The sequence below is a fragment of the Physeter macrocephalus genome, chromosome 19 (genome assembly GCF_002837175.3).
Source record: "Physeter macrocephalus isolate SW-GA chromosome 19, ASM283717v5, whole genome shotgun sequence".
NCBI lineage: Eukaryota > Metazoa > Chordata > Mammalia > Artiodactyla > Physeteridae > Physeter > Physeter macrocephalus.
The window spans coordinates 67,950,590-67,973,975 of NC_041232.1; the positions used below are offsets into that span (position 1 = coordinate 67,950,590).

The following is a 23,386-nucleotide window of genomic DNA, read 5'->3' on the forward strand; positions in this document are numbered from 1 at the left end:
GCCCAGCCGCTCTGCGGCATGTGGGATCTTCCCGGACCGGGGCACGAACCCGCATCCCCTGCATCGGCAGGCGGACCCCCAACCACTGAGCCACCAGGGAAGCCCTTGTCCTCATTCTTAAAGGCCTCAGTACCCATGTGGATAATCCACCCAACATCCTGAGTCCTTTGACCTATTTGTCTACCCAACCTCACCCACCCAACATTACAGGCACAGGCTTGCCAACACTAGTAACTACACCATCTCCAATATCTCAATCAAGCATCCAACTCTCCAATTTCTACTTCCTATCCTTGTAACTCACTGAAGACTGCCCTCTGCATTCCTTGAACCCATCAATATTTCCCACCCATTGACTGACCATATTTCTTACTCTTCCATAACCTCTTTCACATTCCTCCCTACCCAGTATAGATTCCATGGTCCATCATCATTGTTATTACGCTGCAAATATGCTTAACTTTCTTGATCTCTGTGGTTTTTCCACTTGTGCTATAGACCCCATTCTTATCCTTTCCACAATCTTTAAAATGGGAGATTACCCAAATCAGCATCCCTTTCATCTACTATCTAGTGATTCTCCTTCCTAGCCAAGAAAATTTATTGAAAGAATTGTCCATGCTGACAATTTTAACTCTCATTCACTTTCAGCCCAATCCAATCTAGCTTCTCTTCCCACTGAAACTACTGCTATCAAGGTTATTAATAACCTTCATGCTGCCAAACTCAATGGAATTTCTGTCTTCCTCCATTCAAACTTTCAGCAACAATCAATGTAACAGACCACTCTCTTTTTTGAAACGTTCTCCTCTTCTACGTCTCTCCTACCTTACTAGCCATTCTTTCACAATCCACTTTGCTGATTTCTTCTACTCTAACCCAATTTTAATTACCAGACTTCCTCAGAGCTTTGTTCTGGATCCTTCTATCTATCTATCTACCTATCTATAAACTCCAGTCCCATTACTTGGAATACTACTTACGTGCTAATGACTTTCCAGCTCAGACCTCTCAACTAGTATACACACATGACATGACATCTCCATTTGGATGTTTAATAAGCATCTCAAACTCTGCATATTCGAAGTTGAATTTATTGTATTCACCCATATGAATTCTTTCCTAAGGCAATCTCAGTAGATGGCAATCCAATCCACCCAGTCACTCAATCTATCTAAAATCTAAGGGCTCACACTTTGAGTCTTCTGTGTCATCTTTCACAACCAATTCATTAGTAAATTCTGTCAATTCCATATTCAAAACAGAACTAGGATCTATTCACTTCTATCACATGTCTAGGCCATCATCACTCCTCACTGTACTACTGTTAACAGCTACTTGCTCCTCACTTCCGCTTTTGTCAATTTCATTTCCAATTAACAGAAATCTACACTCAAGAGTGGCCCACACTTAAGTGAGATGCCAGTAATCCCCTGTAAGGACTTCAAGGCCTAGAAAAGCTGGATTACTGGCATTACTCGTGCTCTGCAACAAGAGAAGCCACCGCAGTGAGAAGCCTGTGCACCGCAACAAAGAGTAGTCCCCGCTCACTGCAACTAGAGAAAGCCCGCGTGCAGCAACAAAGACCCAACGCAGTCAAAAATAAATAATTAATTTTAAAAAATTCATAACAGAAAGTATTACACACATTTCAAAGGTTCCTGGAGAGCATCCTGAAACGTGGACTCTCAGGTTAGACACCTCCCTAACTCTACTGGTTCCTGCCAAGTTGGCCTCTTTCAACTTTTACAGGAAAAATAAGAATAATAATAATGTTCCTTGATGGTGCATTCTCTTCTGAATACTGTCCTCTTTCCTCCACCTCTCATTCAAGCTTCACAAGAGTAGTCTAACCATTTTATGGGGAGATGTAGAAATGCACATACGCGTACGTGTTTGTAAATGCATAGAAGCTCTGAAAGGACATACCAAAAAAAAAACACAACTGGTTAACAACGGTTTCCTCTAGGGAAGAGGCTGAGCTTGAGAGACTGAAAGAGGAGAGAGATGTTTCTCATTGAATATCCTTTCTACCATGTGTGCAAATCCTAATCAAATAAAATATTTTTAAACTTTTAAAACAGCAGGCTACATTTTTGTTTCTAATTTCTCATTTCCCAGAAACTTTCTGGCATTCAAAATATGACTTCTGGTCCTTCTATCCCTCAAAAGCTAGTTATATCAAAGTCACCAGGTGACTTCTAATTTGAAAATCCAATGAATACTACAAAGTCTTTATCCTCCTTGATCTCTCCACGGCACCCAACAAAAAAATCTTTCCTAGGCTTTTATAACACCACATTCTCTTCATTCTCCTACTACCTTTCTGGAAGTTCCTTCTTACTCCCCACACAACTAATTTATTCACTGCCTACAGTATGACAAGATACTTTTGTTTGCCTCTGTGTTGGGCGATCTCAATATGTTTTAGCAAACCACTATGACAGGAGTTCTCAAAGTGTGACCTGGGAAACCCCGGCGGTCCACAATTTCTTTTCAGACGTCCAAGAAACAAAAGTATTCTAACTCAATCTTCCTCACCAACCCCCTCCCCAAACCTGCTCTTCTTGTCCTACTTCCTACTGACCCCTGCCCCAAGTGACTCAAGACAGAAATGTAGCTAGCATCAAACAATTCCCTCTCTACAATCATCAGGTACTCATATCTACTAATTTCTGTTGCCTGAGTCTCACACCTTTTCATACGTCCTAATACAGCATTAATTCAAGCCATCATTATTTCTCTGGACTAAAACTCAAACTGCTCTCCCTACTTCCAGTCTCCCCTTTTCCCACATCACACCTACTGGATATTCACCTATCCAATACCCAATCTGACTTCCACCATTACCACCAGCTCACTTAAGTTTCTCAACTTGCACAAATATTGCTCCCAAGATATATTAGCTCTCTACAAGAATTTGTTATTATTTTGTTGAAGATAATTAAAGCAAACACCTGCTAGATGGTTTAAGTACTTAGGACACAACCATACAGAATCCAATGCTGTGTTTATAATCACAATAGCATGCTACCATAAACCAAGGGAATTCATTCAGAAAATAATGGCAGACTTATACAATTAATTCCTTGAAGAGAACATAATGTTCTTTATTTCCAAATGTATCAAATTTGTGAAATGTGATGAAAGAACTGAGTCTTTCCAAGGTATTAGCAGAATTGACAAGTCAGGCTAAAATATAATTTGTTCCATACCATATTCACATTGTGAGCAAGCTGTAAAATATATGCCACATTAATGTTAGGGAACTTGAATTTTATTAGTTTTGTAGATTTAATTCATAAACATTTCAGTGTTGTTAAGAGCTAGAAACACAAGGAATTCAGTTTAATATTTACACATCTGAAACATTAAAATAAATTTCTAGCAAGAAAACCAAGCCACTCAAGTTCCTTAAACATATCCTGCACTGAGAAACACTGTACTCTTCTTTATCCAATCTTAAAAGACTGTTCTCTAATTTTTAAAGAAATGTATCTTTTTAAGAAATTAACTTCCTTCATAAAATGTTGAGAATCGTATCTCTAAAACACTGAAACATCTCCTCTTTGAAAAAGCAAAGCCCGCATAAATACCTAGACAATATTCAGCTTTCGAAGCAAAAGTTGTATTGAGAGGCATAGCTCTAGAACTGTGCAGTCCAATATGGTAGCCACCAGGCACATGTGGCTACTTAAACTTTAAATAAAACTAAAAGTTCAGTTATTCAGTCACACTAGCCACATTTCAAGTACTCAGCAGCCACATGTGGCTGGTGGCTACGTCTCCATCATCACAGAAACTGCTACTGATAGTGCTGCTCTACAAGTTCTCCCTGAGTAAGCTTTGAGAAAGCTGCTCTTGACTTCAAATGTCAGCTCTAGGTTGATGACTTCCAAATCTTTCTCTAGTCTTTCTCCATTAACCTAATGGAATATCTTTAGTAACATACTCAATATTTCAATTCTACTTTATCAGCTGAAGAGACGGAAGTAGCGGCTGGAAATAATCAAGGCAGTGGCAAGAAAATCAATAAAGTACAATGTAATCAAGAATGGAACAGATTTTTCAGGGTAAGGTTAAGACTGAGTTTGAGACAAAGGGGAATAGGTACTGCAAAAACCTTAGTAAGTATCAATCGAAAGATAATTTCCACTCCATTGTACCCACCAATCCTAAAGAATTAAAAACCATTTTGCAAAGATCTTCAAAAGATATTTTTCCAAACACACCTGAAGATATTCACCCAGTAAATTCCCCTTTGATACAAAAGATACGTTAAAATCAGTTTATAATCAGTCAATATAAACTACAATTTAGCCTGTTTCAAAGTTTATTTTGTTCATTACATTTCTAATTCTTTAAAGATACGAGTCTTTAAAAAAATTTCACTCCTAGGTATACAGCCGAAGAAAACAAAAGCACTAATTTGAAAAGATACATGCACCCCAATGTTCACAGCAGCATTATTTACAATAGCCAAGATACGGAAGCAACCTAAGCGTCCATCAACAGATGAATGGATAAAGAAGATGTGATATATAAAGATATACATATAGATAGATACACACACACACACACACACACCCCTGAATACTACTCAGCCATAAAAAAAGAATGAGGGCTTCCCTGGTGGCGCAGTGGTTGCGCGTCTGCCTGCCGAAGCAGGGGAACCGGGTTCGCGCCCCGGTATGGAAGGATCCCACATGCCGCGGAGCTGCTGGGCCCGTGAGCCATGGCCCCTGGGCCTGCGCGTCCGGAGCCTGTGCTCCGCAACGGGAGAGGCCATAGCAGAGGGAGGCCCGCATACCACAAAAAATAAATAAATAAATTAATTAATTAATTAAAATAAAATAAAAAAGAATGAAATTTTGCCATTTGCAACAATATGGATGGACCTGGAGGGTATTATGCTAAGTGAAATGTCAGACAGAGAAAGACAAATACTGTATGTTATCATTTAAATGTAGAATCTAAAAAAATAAAACAAACCAATGAATACTAAGAAATAATAATACAATTAATAAAGCACTTCAGCCAGGTTCACAACTACATAGCAAAACACTACCTCAGATTCCTGTTTATCACTTTAAATCTCTCAGTTTTCTCTATACTGTATTATTATAAAAAATACCTAATATAGTTATTATTAATTACCCACAAACATGTTTTCTGCTTTATAGAGATATTTAATGTTGGTGTTACTCCAAAAGAGAGCGTACTTAAAAAAAAAAAAAAAAGGAAAAACTCCATCTTCTGTCTACTCAACTAAAATAAAATCAGATACAAAAATAAATCAGGCCCCCCAAAATTCAGACAGAGAGCTTCAGAAAACAATGATAATAAAAGGCATTTCCAAAATATGTATGGTATATTAATTTATTCAGTAAACATTTATGACCACTATAAACTTCTGGAATGAGGTGAATAATACACAAACATTCAGCAAACATTTATTAAGTACCTACCGTATGCTAGGCTTTGGACTAAATATACCAAAACAAAACAAAAGACACGGACCCTGCCCTCACGGAGCTCACACTCTAGCTGAAGCCGACAAACAATCACAAATACAATGGCCAAGCACCAGGGAGGCATTATGGAAGGAAGGACTGGTTCTGCCCGGAGGATGCAGAGCCGGCTTCACAGAGACGGAGACAATGGAGCTGGGCCTTGGATGAGGAGCAGTTCACCAGATGGAGGGGAAGGGGGAAGCACATTCCAAGCAGAGGAAACAGCACATGAGCAAGCAGAATCTTGAAAGCACATGCCACGGTGCAGGATGACGAGAGGTCCAGCGCAGCTAGAGCGGAAAGGTGCATACAAACTAAAGAGACGAGTTAGTTTTAGGTTTTTAGTGAATCATAACTACCAGGAAGTATATCTTCATATCACACTTAGTGCAGCTTTACTGTGATTCTGGTAACAACAGAGTAGTCTGAAAGCATTCCAATCATTTCATAAATATTTAAGCCCCTTCAAAAGACATCCAGCACTGTTCAGAGTTTTAAAAAGGCAGTTTCAGAAAAATAAATCGTAATTTTCCTCCGTACATTTAAGCAGCAAAATAAGCCCAGAATAAAGACTTTCTTAAGCTGCAATCACCCAGCTTCACCTCTACACATTCAAGGTCCCAACCTGAGCATCCCCGACTCCTACCACTACCTCATATCCTCCTTAACACCCTCAGAACCATCAACCCACAGTAACACCATAGTTAAGCGATACGGAGGCAATTCCAGCCTTCCCTTCCCGCTCTGCCTCTAAACGTGGTACTTGCCGATGCCCCTTTGGAAACCGTGCCACCAGGTAACTAACGCAGAATGTGAGCAAACAGTGCATTCTCACCTCCACACCATTTTTTTGGAAATCAAACTATTGTTAAAAAAAAAAAAGACAACTGTTAAGCTAAATTCTGAAAAAAAAAAAGAGGGATATGAAGCAGAGACCCCATATTCTACAGGAAAAGTAAAAGGTGAGGAGGAAGAGAGCTTGGGTCAGAAAAGTTTCCTACACTGGCCACCAGGCAACACTGTTCACTGAGGTAGCTCGCTGCTTAGGAAGCTACAACGGGAACAGGGAAGGAACTTGCTAGGTGATTTCACATAAATTCCTGTTTACTCCTCACAACAACTAAAGGAAAGATTTTATTACCTAAATTTTACAAATGAGAAATCTGAGGCCATCAGAGGTTAATACAGTTGCCCATGACTGCATGAGCTGGTAAGTGGCAGAGCCAGTACATCAAACCATGCCCGCCCCACTCCATAGGCCGCCCTGGTTCCTCAAGTGAACGCGGCACTCCTAAGGGGCACGCAGGGTTACATCGGCCAAATACCTAGGAAGAAAAGCCCTTCCTTTTCCCTCCACCATTTTCATGGTCAGTGTGAGACAACGGTGGTGGCAACACAACACACATGTGTTTCTCTGAAATTTAGAGGGAAAAAAACTGGAAAAAAAAAAAAAAGGTTATCTAAGATTAGTTGTTTTGGGGCCACGGGGAGGTGGGGAGCTTACTCTGTAAAGATACTGGGTGCTTTAATACAATTAAATTAGCATCAGAATTCAAATGCTACTCATTTAAATTCCTGTACAATAAACCATCAACTAAGCAACTCAGTAAAAGTAAGAGCTAATGGAACAATCTCCAATCACAGTATTAGAATGAGAACATTATTCCTAAAGGTCACTATCCTCAACATCATCAAAAAGTCAAAATAAAAACTGCTCTTTCTCAAATCCTAATCCTGAAAATTAACAGGTAAGTATAAACTATGTGGTAGGTAAGGATACTTGTGCCACAATAAAATTTTGCCTCTTGTTGGGCAACAGGAACTATTTTAAGGGGGGAGAATAAAGGAGACAATTAACATCAACAAAGAAATCTTTTGTAAATAGTCCCAATGGGCCAAAAGTGTGATGTATGTTGGCCTAGAGAGATACTGAAATGTTGTTTTCAGCTGTGCACAATTTTACTTAGGCTATCTCTCTGTAAGCCAACTACCAGAAAATTAATCAGATATATAAGTCAAAATGCTTTGGAGGGGGAGGAGAAAAAAAAAACTGGGACATTCAGACAACCAAAATTCCAGTGACACAGTACAATGTAAGATACTTTTGGGAGAGCTTATGGAATAGCACTCATTTGCTATAAGTAAAGTAACCAACCTTATTTTGATTGAGAGGATCATTCCGCAGTCTCTGTTTGTTCTTCTGTAATTTACTAGGCATCATCTTTCCAGTTCTGAAGTCAAAACTGCTGAGGTCAACAGTATTTCCCAGGTACCTTGCCAACTGAGGTTTGCTTCTGAACTTCTTACCACTTGGACTAGAAGAAAGATAACATTAATTGTACAAAAGACAACAATATTTACCCTAGATCACTACATAAACCTTTTTCTTCATGCCTTCTCTTCTGCTCCCAATTATTATCACATCATGATTTTACATATTTTTTTCAAAGAAATATTAGAAGTTTTAAAGGAACTTAATTAGAACTTTTTATCTCCTGTAAAAAGAGATAATGTGTCACCTAATATAATATTCCACTAGGTACACCCCTGGAGCACATAACAGATGTGAATACCGATTATCCCACTGGTCACTCACCCAGACCATTAACAGAATCCCAACCCAAACAGCATGCACAACACAATGTGCACACTGCAAACGTCGTCAATCTTACAAATTTTCCAAATTGATTTTTGAAATTTTTTTTCTGTATTACATATACACAATGCCAACAGTAATCACAAAGAACTTCAAAACAAATTGTTCTGAAGTCAACAACTCTTGTTAACAACACATTTACACAACACTTGGAACCCATATAAACTTTGCGCTACCGATTTGAACTCATAACATTCACAACAGAAAAAAAAAATTGTTGAATTTTTGACAATATTTAAATGCTCCCTAACGTTACTGAAAGGAGAAAACTAAGGCAAACATTTGCAAATGTGTTTGTATGATGCTGCCATGACTTTTGTTATCCTAACTCTTATCTGAGAGAAGGATATCAAGAATAACTTACTTCCCGTAAGAAAAACTGTCGAGGCTGGAAAATGACAGAAGTGCTGGAATTATACAGAGGGCTAAACTAAACTAGTTCTTTCCTAAAAAAATGTTTCCCATATTGCATTGAAATGTAAGAAAAATTTTATAGGAAGAATACCCCAAAGCCTCATCTAATAAATTTTCTGAACCAAATGTGCTAGAATAAACTGCAGTGGGATATGTCACCAGAAGAGAATTGTGAGAATTCTCAAATACCTCTCAAAGAAGCCAATTGAGAACTTAACCTTGCCCCAACTGGCTACAATAAAAGAAAAATAATTCAACAGGAAGATAAAAGAGAAAAGACTGGAAAACCAAGCAATTTACATTTCCCTGGAACAGCAAAACTTCTCTCTGGGTCAAGTCCAAATCAACACACCCCAGTCTGTCACAAACTCCATGCTATTCTGCCACCACAGACTTCAACACAACTGAAGATCGTATCAACATTCTTTTTCCACAATCACATGACGTAGCTATTCCTGAAACACAATTCAAGGTATAGAATTCAGCCTACAGATGAAGATAACAACCAGTTAAGACCAGAACGTAACAGAATAGAAAGAAGCAAACAACAAGCAGAACACAGCAGAGGAAAGAATATAGAATTATGTATAAACAAACCTCAACTCCCATTCTAATCCAGATTTCCAAATATGCTCAGTATCACAAAATAAAATAGCACGTAACCCTCAATACTGTTTAAAACTTGAATCCTTTCTGCTCACTGCAAACTTCCACCCCCAAACCTGATCTTATTGTGTTGCCCTCTATTGTAGCATCATTGTCTACTTAGCAGCTAATCTTCAAGCTAGAAGGCCAAACACAATGTTCAATGCTCCACCCCTCAGCCCACACATCCAATACCAAGTTCTAAATGTTCAGAGACTCCCCAATGCTGACAAAATAGTTTTGCCTCCTTAATGGAACATCAAAAACCTTCCATCTGTTCAGGTTGTGGTTTTTTTCCTGACTTTTTCCCACTAGCCTTGAACACACCTCACATACTAAACTCAATGTCACCAAAATATGCCATGTACCTTTGACTTCCAGCCATGTCTTTCCAGGTGGAAGGCTGAGCATTAGCAATATCCTGTCTATCATAAAACTATTAAATCCTCCAAGCCCAGCTAAAATGTCACTGCATCTATGAAGTTGTCTGTGATTCTGAAAGCCCACTTAGAAATAATTCTACTATCCCTCAATTCTACTTCATTACAATTTTAAACATTCCCTTGATTAGTAAACAACCAAAAATTATGATGTCCCTTATTAAAACCCTCAAACATAACATATATAGGCTAGTACTGAACAAAGTAACTTCTGAGAGCAAAAAAAAAAAAACCTCTCAGTTGAATAGTTAAGAACATGGTTTTCATTTGCAGACACAATGGAACAGAAAAGTCTATGCTTATATAAAATTTACATTGTCTGGAATTTAAAAACTGAACTGGAAAATATTTTCATGGTTAATCTTATACTACATAAGAAGTGAAGTATTACTAAAAAACCCAAGTTAATGAAAAATTGGTAAAGAGTACCCTGTTATTATATCACTTATATAAATATGAATAATTTTAATTAAGCTAAAATAGGCATAAAGTCCTTATAAATCAGATATTCCAGTTACTGGTAAATAAGATTCTGATAAACTACTTGATATACAGATAAAAGCATCTGTAATGCACAGCTACAAGTAATGGTCATACACACTGTTGCCTTCAGAACGTGCTACAAGCCATTTTCTTCTCCATAACTGCTATAGCTTGTGCTTAGTGCTTTAAGGAAAGTCAATCTGGCTGCCCCAGGGGATTTTAAGACCAGGGACCTTCCTCTGCAGGAGATGACGGCTAGGGCAAGCATATTAGAAAGACAAGGCCCATGGGAATGGTTAAGCAGAAATTCTGTCCGTAGGGACCAATGCACAACGGCAAAATGCCGAGGAAGTCAGTGCTAGATAAACAAAACGACTGTATGTCACGAAAGTGACTAAGTTATCATCTGTCTGCCCTCTAAGATGGCTGCTGTTAGGTAACAGTCTCAGACACACCAGGACTTAATGTGACTAAGCTTTTATTCTAAAAGCATCAAACTGTAACTTAGGGAAATTATTTTTTTTTAAACTCTAGTAGACTAGTGAAGGATATTAGTCACTTTCAGTTTTCTCTGCCCAAAGCGATTACTTCTAATCCTGGTAATGAAATACTAATATTTCACTTTCAACCACAAAAAATTTCCCTACCAACTGCCCCCTAGATCTGCCTATCCTGAGCCAACCTGTGATCTCACCTTTAACTTGTCCTCCCCACTAAATACCTTGAAGAAAAGTAACTATTAAATGAAAATCAAAAGCATGAGTTACATTTTTCCGGTTCATATTAGAACATTTCATCACTTGAACTATGTCTTTGCTTGCCTTCATTTTGATTACGCTGTTTAAAGCAACTTTTTTTTAAATTGAAGTACAGTTGATTTAAAGCACTTTTTAAACCTAACTCTACCTTAGAGGTTTCTAACTATAGATTTTCAAAAGGAAAGAAATTTTATTTGGCATCTGACTTTCAAATCTAAAAAAACTTTATTGAGATATCAGAAAGACTTAAATAACGGTCACCTTAACTTAGTAGTATTCCCATTATGTCACTCTATAAACTCCCATTATGTCACTCTATAAACTCATCTGTAAACGGCATTACCGGAGCTAGACAACTGTAATATGCCCTGCCAGTCTATGATATGAAAATTAACTCTCTGAAGACCGCTGCTTGCATGTGAAACTGCACTCTGAAAATGAGTAGTAGAGCAAACGTATTTTTTTCATGTTACTTTGGTAAAATGGATAATCTTGATGTCCAGTCAAACCATTATGAGGAGACCAGAGGTCTGAGCAAACACAAGTATACCTTCAAACCAGCTTCTAACAGGATCAACTGTGGGGGTGGCGGCAACCAGAGTGGAAGAAGATGGACTGGCCTATCAGCAGGAAGGAGCATCGTGGATGGCAGATGGTTAGGTCTATGGCTCAAGAGCAAGTTCTAAGGAGCATGGCTCTCCAACAATATCAGGAAGTGCTTTGTGGGGAATAATAAAAATTCTAGAAGCTACAGCATTAGAAAAGTTTGAGAATAAAGGAACATCAACTTTCTATTTTTTTCTATCCCTCTAACTGTTAAAGTATACTTGTTACTTACAAGAGTGTTAAGTATTGAAAGAAAGATTTCTCTAACTTTAAATAACAATTGTCTCCAGAAATCAAATTTTAGCTGACACTAAAAATCTGAAATTAACATTATCTTTTTGTACCTTAGTACAATCAGAAAACTGCCAAACCAATTAATTTGAAGAAATATATACCAATTTTTTCAAAACTACATGACATACACACAGGAAAATCCATCTAAAAGTCAGCTCCCAGTCCCCCTTAACTCCTTTCCTCCCAAACTTTAAATGTAGGCCTTTCCTAAAATGAACATCCTCAGCCCTCCTCTACAGTTTGTCCCAGGCAGAATTTATCTACTCTTATCTTACTTACTATCCCCCATCTCTGATCAATTACGAAATCCAGTTCCTTCATAATCACCTTTGAATCCATCCTTCCTTTCCATTTCTATTGCCACTGCCTAAATCAAGTCTTTATCACCTCAAGTCTCAATCACCACAATAGGCTGATTTTCTATTTGCTAGCCTCTTTGCATCCTAAACTAGCCAGACTGCTCTTCCTCAAACACCACTATTACCAAAGTGCCAGTTTAAATGCCTTCAACGGACTTCAACCCATTAGCAAAAGGGAGCCAAACATTTTAGCCCTGCATTTGAGATTCTTTGTCATCCAGTCTTCTCTTAACCTTTCAACCTTATTTTCCATTCCTCTTACCCAGTGACTTCTGCCATATTGGTTTATTCAAGTCTAATCTGAATCAATAGGCTGAATGATTTTCCTCTTCAGCCCTATGCAAACCATGTATTTTACTTGGTCCAGCATGCGTGTCTCCACCCCCAATCCCCAAGAGCCCAGAAACACTAATCCATCTTATACCTCTTCCATAAAGCCTTAACAGAACAAAGTAATAGGAATTACATAAATAATCATGAACCGCCTGCTGGCATCTCTTGTAGTCTAGTTTGAAATACTGAGTTCTATATGGCTGTAAAACTTCTACAAGTTCAAATCGTATCTTCACAAATAGCATACTGAAGTATAGTTATTAATGAATGAAATGATAGGACGTCAAATGTGCTTCAAAATAATGAAGGCTCAGTCAGGGTAGTAGATGTGGGTATGGATGAAATAAGGCTGTCAACTGTTGAACTGGATACTTGGTAGTTCTTTCTATAATTCTACTTTTGTATATATGTTTGAAATGTTCTATAATAAAATTCTTAAAATATAAACATTAAAGTATGCAAGCTATTTCCCCATGAAAACTGAAAAGTAGTTTTTAAAAAATATGAAGAGTTTGGGCAAGTAAATTGGAGCATGAAAGAATTTCCTTAGCAGCTGGGGTGGGGGCTGGGGTGGAGAATTATTTTTAAAGTATCAACAAGAAAAAAAGTGTATTTACAATTTGGCTACTGATAAGATGGACAGCATTCCACCTTTTCCCTTGACTTAAATGTTTAAGGAATCACCACACAATTTTAAATGGTATGAAAGACCTTTAGTAGAATTCAAATTCTGTACCAATCATCCTTATTCCATAAACTAGCATTTATTTAACAAAAATTATATGCAGGGTATATTATTGGTAGCAAATTCTACTATCTCTATATTATGGTTACGAATATGGTTAAAAATTCAGGGTGATCCACTAAAAAATAAAAAATGAATGAACATAGAATTCTACCTAATCTCATCTCACTGCCACAAGCACTCACCTTCTGAAAAAGCAAAAACACTGGTTATTCTGGTTGAATTAGAGACTGAACACTGCTATGGAAATGTCAGAAATTAAGCATGTCTGGAAATTATTTCAAAATATAATGGGAGAGGTGGGAAGGGGACTGGATATTGATGAAACGAGACTGGCCAGGAGTCGATAATTGTTAAAACTGGTAGACAAGTACAGGAGGAATTCATTACACTTTTCTAACTACTTTTGTTTTTGTATATGTTTGAACTCTCCCATAATAAAAAATATACACATAGATAGATAAGAACACCCAAAAAACAAACTATATTTCTTAAAAAGAGGCTAGGGGTCTCTGGAAAAGGCCTTTTTAAAGAAATGCATACATCACTGCACACGTTAAACAGAATTTTAAATTCATTCATCCTTGCTTTAATCTATGGATTCCTCCAGTATGAAAAGAACTATGAAAGAACATACACACATACACACACATGTGTTGGGGTGTGTGTATGTGTATATGTGTGTGCACAGACAAATATATTCAGAAAACAGAATGGAAGACAATGTGTCAAAATATTAACAGTGATTCTCTTTAGAACTATATAAGGATTGTCATTTCTCTTTATATACTCTTCTCTATTTTCCCAATTTTCCACACTGAGCATGGATTATTTTTATAATCAGGGAAAAAATGGAATATTTTTTGAACCTCTGATGACCGTGTATAACCTAAGCTCTACCCTAAACACATTTCAAAATACAACAAAATATTGCAAATCCTCACATAATTAACAAGCATATGCTTCTATTTATGTTGGGTAATTAAGTGAAGAGAAAGGAACAAAGATTTTACTATCTATTGACCATCTACTACACACCGAATGCCTTACATATATTTTCATTTAATCTCACAAAATTCCATGAAGTAGAATTCCTACCCCTGATTTACAGTTGAGAAATCGGAAGCTTACAAAAGTTTAAAAATCTGTCCAAGTTAAAACAGTAAAGCAAGATTCAAGATTCAAGGCCCAATCTTCTGACTCAAAGTCCCTATTTTTATTCTAAACCAGTGCTATGCAAGTATAGTTTATGGACAGACTTACTTCAAACAAGGTCTTCAAATAAGTACAGAAACAAAGAGAAAGCATTTAGAAACTGCTATGGCAATATGACATGGTAAATTTATGACTTGTAGCATCTAACAATAAAAAGTTGCAATGTGTATTTCATATGTCCACTTCGGAGCGCAGGCTCCGGATGCGCAGGCCCAGCGGCCATGGCTCACGGGCCCAGCCGCTCCGCGGCATGTGGGATCCTCCCGGACCGGGGCACGAACCCGTGTTCCCTGCATCGGCAGGCGGACTCTCAACTACTGCGCCACCAGGGAAGCCCCGTATGTCCACTTTTGTATTATATTGCCCACTTCTGCTAGGGGCCTCCAGGAAAGATCTTTTTTAAAGAGATGCATACATCACTGCATACACGTTAAAAAGAATTCTAAGGACATTCATTTTTGCTTTAATCTATAATTCATTCAGTATAAAAAGAAGAGGAAAAGAATACCAAGATACAGTAGTCAAAAATCATCAAGAGGATGATGTTCTTCTTCCTCACATTTGTAAATCACGAATAATTATTCCTGACAAATGCTGTGTTCCGTTTTTAAGATCTAATTTTAAATTATATTTACTATCATTTGCATTTTCACACTGCTTATGTAGTCAAGTTCCCAAACAAATGAGTTTGAATTTATACTCTAAAAAGATAAGGCAAAATCATAAGATCCACATATATTATTCAAATTTCACCCTATTTTATACTTCTCCTTCCTTGAGAAGTTTTAGTTTTCAGAAATTCTGACAAAATTAAGTAAAACTTCATTTTTCAATTTGCCTAGTTATTTCTTAGTGGAAATGGCAAACAACAATAAAAGATCAACAGACAAGAGCTGCAAGTAATACCTATCAAGTCAAACAGTAAATCCATGAAATAAGAGTTGATGACTTATTTCTAATTCATCATGCTGGGCTAAGAAATCTCAAATACAAGCTAAACATTATGAATCTCTATTAGTCCCACTATGAAGTGTAAAACAAAAACAAAGCAAAAAAAATCATCATCAACTTCACAAATCATCTGCTTCTGTTCCACTAAAGTTAAATTACAAAAATTTAAATTGTGACTCTATATCTCACAAATGAAATTTTAAAAGCAATTTGAAAAAAATCATACATCAGTTTCTGTTGGAGATTATTTTTAGCATGTATGTGTATCGGTTCCTTTTGAGCTATGTATTTCCTCTACTACAGGTATTATGCGTGTTCTGGCAGGTGAGACTTTGCATGTCAAACTCCAAAAATCGGATGTAGGACAGATGGCAATGTTGCAACCTAACAGAAATCCCTCTAGCACATCACAAAAAGATGTGATGGTACAGTTGAGAAAAGAATTATCAGAGCACAATTTCCACCACACCTGTCTTTTATTTCTGGATTCAGGCTTCAATCAGGCATTATCAAGAAAAGAGACTAAAAAGCAAGTTAAACTTTCAATTACGCAATAAGCATTTAATAAATATTGTATTTTGTTCCTTTCTCCAACTAAAGGGATTTTTTTTAATTGGTCTGTAGGATACATTTCAACTGTATTCAACTCTGAAAGAAACTTATAAAGCTTTTCCCAGGAACCATATAAAACCATCTCATAAGCTGCATTTAGCCTGCAAGTTACAATGTGATTTCTTCTAATTTAAGTGAAAGCTTTTAAAATGAAAAAGATCTATATAGCTTGCTCCTCCGCGAATGTGTTGCCTATCTGAATATCTGATAAATAAGAGGGGCAACCCTAGGATAAACAAGAAAAAGAGAAATATTTCTGAACAAAATGGTCACTTCTGTTACCCAGAAAAAAACTGCTTTAATTATGTTAATTTACCACAAATTTTCCATTTTTTTTCCCCTTTCAATATTACATAGAACTGGAAGATCATCTTTTGGTACAATAGCTTCACTGCGAAATAGGATTTAAAATGTACCCCTTGTCGGGCTTCCCTGGTGGCGCAGTGGTTGAGAGTCTGCCTGCCGATGCAGGGGATACGGGTTCGTGCCACGGTCCGGGAATACCCCACATGCAGCGGAGCGGCTGGGCCCGTGAGCCATGGCCGCTGAGCCTGCGCGTCCGGAGCCTGTGCTCCACAACGGGGGAGGCCACAACAGTGAGAGGCCCGCGTACCGAAAAAAAAAAAAAAAAAAAAAGAAAAAAAAAAGGACCCCTTGTCAACTTCAGGATGCAAGCATAATAGTAAATAATTACATTACTTTAGTGGTACACCAAGCTTAATAAAGTAGATTAGGCAACAGATGTTGCAATATTTCAGAATATAACTAGAGATCTCTATGTGAGGCAGCAGCAGAGCAGGGTAGCTAAGAGTTGTGGGGTTAAACCACCTGCATCAGGATTCTAACTCTGCACCTACTAGCAGTACAACCTCAAGCCTATTACTTAACTTCCTGTCCTAACTCCCCACCTATAAAATGGAGATAACTGTACAGCACAACATCACAGGTAATATAAAGCAAAGGCTAAGAGGTCTTTCAAGCCTTGTTTTACAAAATTTTACGTGCCATGTATCAAACACTTATTTCGTATCTGTGTGTTCAGCACTGGGTCTGGGGGGAGGAAGACAGCTATGTGAGAAAGCCACAGGTCCTAGGGAAACGAACAAGAGTAATACAGGAGACACCACGTTTAACTACATAAGGATGACCAGAAAGAAAATATTATGGAGAAAGACAGTTTACTGAACGTCAACGAGACTTCAATTAAGAACTGTGACCCTTGCAACTATACTCCAATAAAAATTATTTTTAAAAAAAAGAACTGTGACCCTTGGTCCACTGAGCTAGTTTTTTCCAACAAAGACTACAAGGGAGAGTCTATTATTTTTAAACCAAAAAAAAAAAAAAGAGGGAAAGAGCCTAGTTGAACTTTGACATCCTCAATGATTCAGAATTCATGCCCTCAAAGACCATACCAGCCTTTCATAACAAATGAGATATGCCTACAGACTTTTTTAAACCTACTTATATGTTCAATCCATACAACTTGAGTTATTTAATGAACTGTTTTCCTTAGTTAGTCCTTAAACATATCCAAAGCTTTAAGGGATCTACATATTTATTTTGGTGTTCTAGAATTTAATCCTTATAGCACTATGAGGTACAGGTACAATCATACCCGCTTTACAAACAGAGAAACCACAGCACTGGGAAGTGTAAATGACATGCTCGAGGCTGCACCATTGGTAAATGCAGAGGTAGAATACCAATTCCAGACCTTAAGCCCCTGTGCCCTGCTGCTTTCCCTAGAGACTCCTACTTTTATCATCTCACTCATGATTTAAAGCCCTCAATTATATTGCCTCCCGAGTCCTCTTCTTTCCAGATCAAGGTGAAATCTCTTTAGTCTCTCATCATGCATCTGCTTCTTAATGATTATTTTAATTATTCTCTGGTTCCATTTTATCTTTCCAGAGAAGTGATCAGGTGTGAATGCATCATAATTTAATAAAAGAGTCAAAAATGGTTACTATTATGTTTCCAATACCCAACCAGACGATATTTTATGGCAGCAGCTGTAGCAGTTTACCATGACTCCCAGGCCTTTACCCCAGTTATAACCAGAAGTCTAGAACCCAACGAGACATCGATACAGAGCTCACACCAAGGTTAAGCATAGACTTGATTTTTAAAAAGGCATAAGACAGCTACTAAAGGTTCCTCTGCAGAGGAAAACAATATTTCAAAAATATCAATCTGCAAGTGCAAGAACCAAAAACTAGAAATGACAGGAGTCAAGTAGACCGGTAAGAAAAGTATTATTCAAATAATGGGCTCATATGATGGCAATGAACTTTTTCAGAAACTATACCAATGGATCCAACGCTTGATCAAACCACACCCTTTTAAAAAACAAACTTTGTATGATCATATACAAACTGCCACAGTACTATCAGTAATCCTGACAGAAGGCATAATTGCTTAACTAGCAACCAGAGGCATACCTTCCTATTAGAATTTGGCAATCTCAGGAAACAGCAAGAAAAGAAAAAAATTCTACCACAATTTGAGGCTTTCTCCATGAGCTTAATTTAAGTCCAATTAATAAGTGTAAGACACACCCTGCGTTAACAGGCACAGATTTGTTTAAATTAATCCTCCCATGGGCAAGCTAAATCAGGAGTTAGCATTATTAGAATCTATGTGCACACAACTGTGTGCAGGTGTTCACATTACCAACGGAAGAGTTGATTCTTAACCCACATATTAACAGATATGGCTAGTATTTTGTGAGCTACTGGTTTTTAATGAGTGGCAGGTATACGGGGATGCTAATATGCAAAGCAGTGACACTGCAGATTGAAAAATAGTGTGTTCACCTCTAATATGAGTAGATGACTTCCAGCATTCATCACTGAAAGCAGAAGTCAAAGTCAGAGTAACTACTATATCACAAGTATCACATCACACTCTGTGTGTCCTCCTGTCTCAGAATGTAACCTCTCAGAATGAAATCAAGACTGGATGTTACAATCTTGTAGAGTAACTAAGCTTTGTAGGTAGACAACAAACAATAGACAACACTCCCTCCAGCCCTGAACTAAGCACATGTGGCACAACTCTGTTCAATGTGTCTTTTCATTTGGCATAAACAAGTAAAAAGCAAATCATGTTGCACTGTCTCATAAAAAGACTTTAAGGGACTTCACTGGTGGCTCAGTGGTTAAGAATCTGCCTGCCAACTCAGGGGACACAGGTTCGAGCCCTGGTCCGAGAAGATCCCACACGCCGTGTAAAGCCCGTGCGCCACAAATACTGAGCCTGCACTCTAGAGCCCGCGAGCCACAACTACTGAGACTGAGTGCCTAGAGCCCGTGCTCCGCAACAAGGGAAGCCAACGCAATGAGAAGCACGCGCACCGCAATGAAGGGTAGCCCCTGATCGCGGCAACCAGAGAAAGCTGGCGTGCAGCAACGAAGACCCAGTGCAGCCAATAATAAAATAAGTAAATAAATTTATTTTTTAAAGACTTTAATTTTATGAATTTATTTATTAAATAAATTTATTTTTAAGACTAATTTTATAAATTTATTAAATAAATTTATTTTTAAAAGACTAATTTTATAAATTTATTTATTAAATAAATTTATTTTTAAAAAGACTAATTTTATAAATTTATTTTATTACTGGCTGCGTTGGGTCTTCATTGCTGCACACAGGCTACTCTTCATTGCGGTGCGCGGGCTTCTCATTGCGGTGGCTTCTCTTGTCGCAGAGCACGGGCTCTAGGCACGCGGGCTTCAGTAGTTGTGGCACGTGGGCTCAGTAGCTGTGGCTCGTGGGCTCTAGAGGGCAGGCTCAGTAGCTGTGGCGCACAGGCTTAGCTGCTCTGCAGCATGTGGGATCTTCCTGGACCAGGGCTCGAACCCGTGTCCCCTGCACTAGCAGGCGGACTCTTAACCACTGGGCCACCAGGGAAGCCCAAAACTTTAATTTTAGAGAGTAATTATTACTACACTGGTTTGTGATTCTTCACAGGATGAATTTGTTTAGAAAGTTTTAGATTGATTATATCAGTTTTTCTACCATAAAATAATCTATTGAGCTTGTATAAAAGTTAACATCGAAAATTTACAACACATTTAAAAAAAAAAAAAAAAAAGGTGACCACACATCAGAATGAGTGCTACAGCAATCTGACTTTTTTTTTTTTTGCGGTACGGGGGCCTCTCACTGTTGCGGCCTCTCCGTTGCGGAGCACAGGCTCCGGACGCGCAGGCTCAGCGCCCATGGCTCACGGGCCCAGCCGCTCCGCGGCACGTGGGATCTTCCCGGACCGGGGCACGAACCCGCGTCCCCTGCATCGGCAGGCGGACTCTCAACCACTGCGCCACCAGGGAAGCCCAATCTGCCTTTTTAAAATAACTTTTCCAGGTACTGCAAGAAGAACAGCAACAAAAAAGCTTTGCAGCAACCAAAAGTAAGTTCGAACAAATACATCATCCCAAAACCAAACAAACCATATCCCAGGAAAAATGCCACAGGGAGTGAAATTCAAAGCTGAAAATGCTCTACTGAGAATAGACTAGTCACTTATTCCTCAAGGAGTTCAATCCCAGACACAGAATGTTGTCACATATAACTGGCTAAAAGACATCAATACAGAGTTCACATAAATTAGGTTATGCATACTACTTGCTTAAAAAGAAAACAGAAGGCGCTGTTAACGAAAGAATATGCAAAAATGAACAATTGTGAAAAGCACTAAATGAAACAAGTGAACTTGAGAGTAACCATTTGTTCCACAATAACTTTCTTAGTATTATTGAAATAAATTTAATATGTAATGATGGGGAAATACAAAACAAGATTATCACCTTTGTATGTTTAAAATAAGTTTTCTAATTATCATTTAAGATTTCAAAATGAGTGGTCTTGGATTAAGTGACAAAATAAGTTCTAATGCAACACCACTTTCATTTTATTTTTTTTTTACTTCAATAGGTGAAATAACTTCACTGAAACTACTCTTCCATATATTTGAGCAACTATCAGGAATATGTTCATATTTACATGTTATACCAGTAGTGATGGCATTCTTGTGTGAATGTATATATGTACATACTCATATACACATATACACGTACTTTTTAACCTCTTAAAATCTATTTAAGAGTATTTTCAATTCATAAACACTGTATTTTGTGTGTGTGTGTGTGTGTGTGTGTGTGTGTGTGTGTGTATTTTTACCCAGGGGTAATGTATGGAAAAAAGGAAATCCTTCCTACAATACTCCAATGGCTAAATGGCAGACAACTACTCCAACACCCATATATCGTCCCTGAAAATGATTCAATTAGCCCACAAACATGGCCCTCCAAGCCACTGAGTATAACATGTTTATATTTGTATTGTCTTCGAGAAATGGGACTGTTTATAAGAAAAGTTAGTAAATCTGTTAAGAAAAGTCCATTGGTATCAACAGCCAAAGACACTTCCCTGAGCTTACTGGGTTGGACAGCATGACCACAGGATTCACCATCAAGCTGAAAACCTGTTATCATTCAGACCAAGTTTTCTCAATCCAGCACTTGTGACCCTTGGGGCCAGATAATCCTTTGTTGTGAGGGCTGTCCTGTGTATCGTAGAATGTTTAGCAGCATCTCTGGCCTCTACCCGCTAGATGCCAGTAGCACCCCCTTCCAAGGTGTGACAACCAAAAATGTCCCCAGACATTACCAAGTATCCCCCGGAGGACAAATTTTGGTCTAGGAGTCTAACAACGTATTACAGTGTTTGGTTTCAAAAGGGAGTAAATTCTGCAACACCAAGAAACTACAGGCATTCCAAGTGGCTACTTCATAAGAAACTTTCCTGGATCCCACGAAGCAACTGAAACCTTGTTATTGCAGATACCTCATTCTTCCACATGTGCATGATTAAACACTCTTGTGATGATGAATCTGGGACAGGAGCCAACAGTGACTGGTTTGATAGTTTCGATGAATTACACCTTCTTTTAACCCTTCAGAGGAATAATCATCCCTGCCAGAGTAACCCTTCTTTCCGCAAACCATTTTCCCCAACACTTTACCCGTTAAGAGGCCCTCCTATGGGCTCTCACCATTCAGACACTGTGACTGTCACTGCACTGGGGTCAACTCTCACCCAAGGGCTCGGGCACCTTCTACTACCAGGCCAGTCTGTCTCTGCCACTCCCCTCTGCCCCCTGCTCTCCTCTTGACATCCCCTACCCAGGTCAGCTCTCGACCCTTGACCCCGGCCTGACCCTGCCGCCCCCTCCCCGCCCCCAAGGCGGTACCTGAAGTAGTAGACATCGCTCTTGCCGGCACTGAGCCCAGATTTTCGGATCACTTCCTCCTTCTTCCATCCGGGGGGGAGGGCCGGGCAGTCCATCCTCTTCCCGCTCTCCGTGGCCCGGGGTCCCCTGGGCCCCGGTCCCGCGCTCCCCGACGGGAAAGGGACCGGCTCCCGCCGGGGGGCGCCGCCGCCACCGCTGCCGCCGCAGCCGCCGCCGTCGCCGCCAAGGCCGCTGCCGCCACTCTGGGGACGGCCGCGGCCCCGGCCCCGGCCCCGTCCCCGTCCCCGGCCACGGCCCCGGCCCCGGCCACGGCCACAGACGCCGCCGCCCCGGCCCGCCTGCTTCCACCGCCCCCGGCCACGGCCGCCGCCCCGAGCGCCTTCCCTGCGCACGCCCCCCATTCGGGACGGGGCGAGCGCGCCGCCCTGGCCCCCCTGCTCTATGGCGGAGTCGCCGCCAGCGCCGCTGCCGCCCGCCGCGCTCTCCCCCTCCTCCTGCTCCGGGCAGCAGCGGCCTCCCCCCGGGTGCGCGCGCATCCAGCCCCCTCCCCAGCCGGCGCTGCGCTTCTTCCGTAACCGAGCCCTTGGAATCCCGGAGACCCGCCCCGCCCGCAGCGCGGCGCGCGGGGGACGCGCGCAAGCATCATAGAGCGGGCGCGCACAGAGAGGCCCTCCCGCCCGGGGCGTGGCCCCAGCCACCGCCTCTTAGGTCCTCCAAGCGGTCGGGGCGGCCATCTTGTCTCCGCCTCCTCGAGGACGCGCCCCCCAGCCCCACCCGATCCGCCCCCGGCCTCGCCCTTCCTGCCCCCACCCCCACGAGGCGCGCGATTTGGGCCCAGAGTCACTTGTAGAGAAACGTCAGAAGTGTGGTTAATTTGTTTCAAACTGGGTTAACCTCTCTCACTGTATGATTTTACCTACGTTTGCTTCCCAATTAAAGAGCAACAAACAAAATGTATCTCATATTTTATGTTTACTATATAAATATGAGACTATTCATTTAACGGCATAGAAGATACCCCCTTTCCTGCCTCGACATCGTAGCTTGCCAGGGAGCTCAGATTGATGGATTGAGTCGAAGTGTCCCCATAGAGGAGTATC

General features: G+C 39.8%; 1 protein-coding gene across 1 annotated transcript in view; it reads right to left on the reverse strand.

Annotated features, from left to right (window-relative positions):
- Positions 1-22,909, reverse strand: part of MBD2 (methyl-CpG binding domain protein 2) — a 75,613-nt gene extending 52,704 nt beyond the window's left edge. Inside the window, exons 1-2 of the mRNA XM_007121290.4 lie at positions 22,287-22,909; positions 7,669-7,828 (exon numbers count right to left, since the gene is read on the reverse strand). Coding sequence (XP_007121352.2) covers positions 7,669-7,828; positions 22,287-22,822 — 696 coding nt within the window. The 5' untranslated portion in view covers positions 22,823-22,909. The remainder of the gene's footprint in view (positions 1-7,668; positions 7,829-22,286) is intronic.
- Between the last annotated feature and the right edge of the window lie 477 nt (positions 22,910-23,386).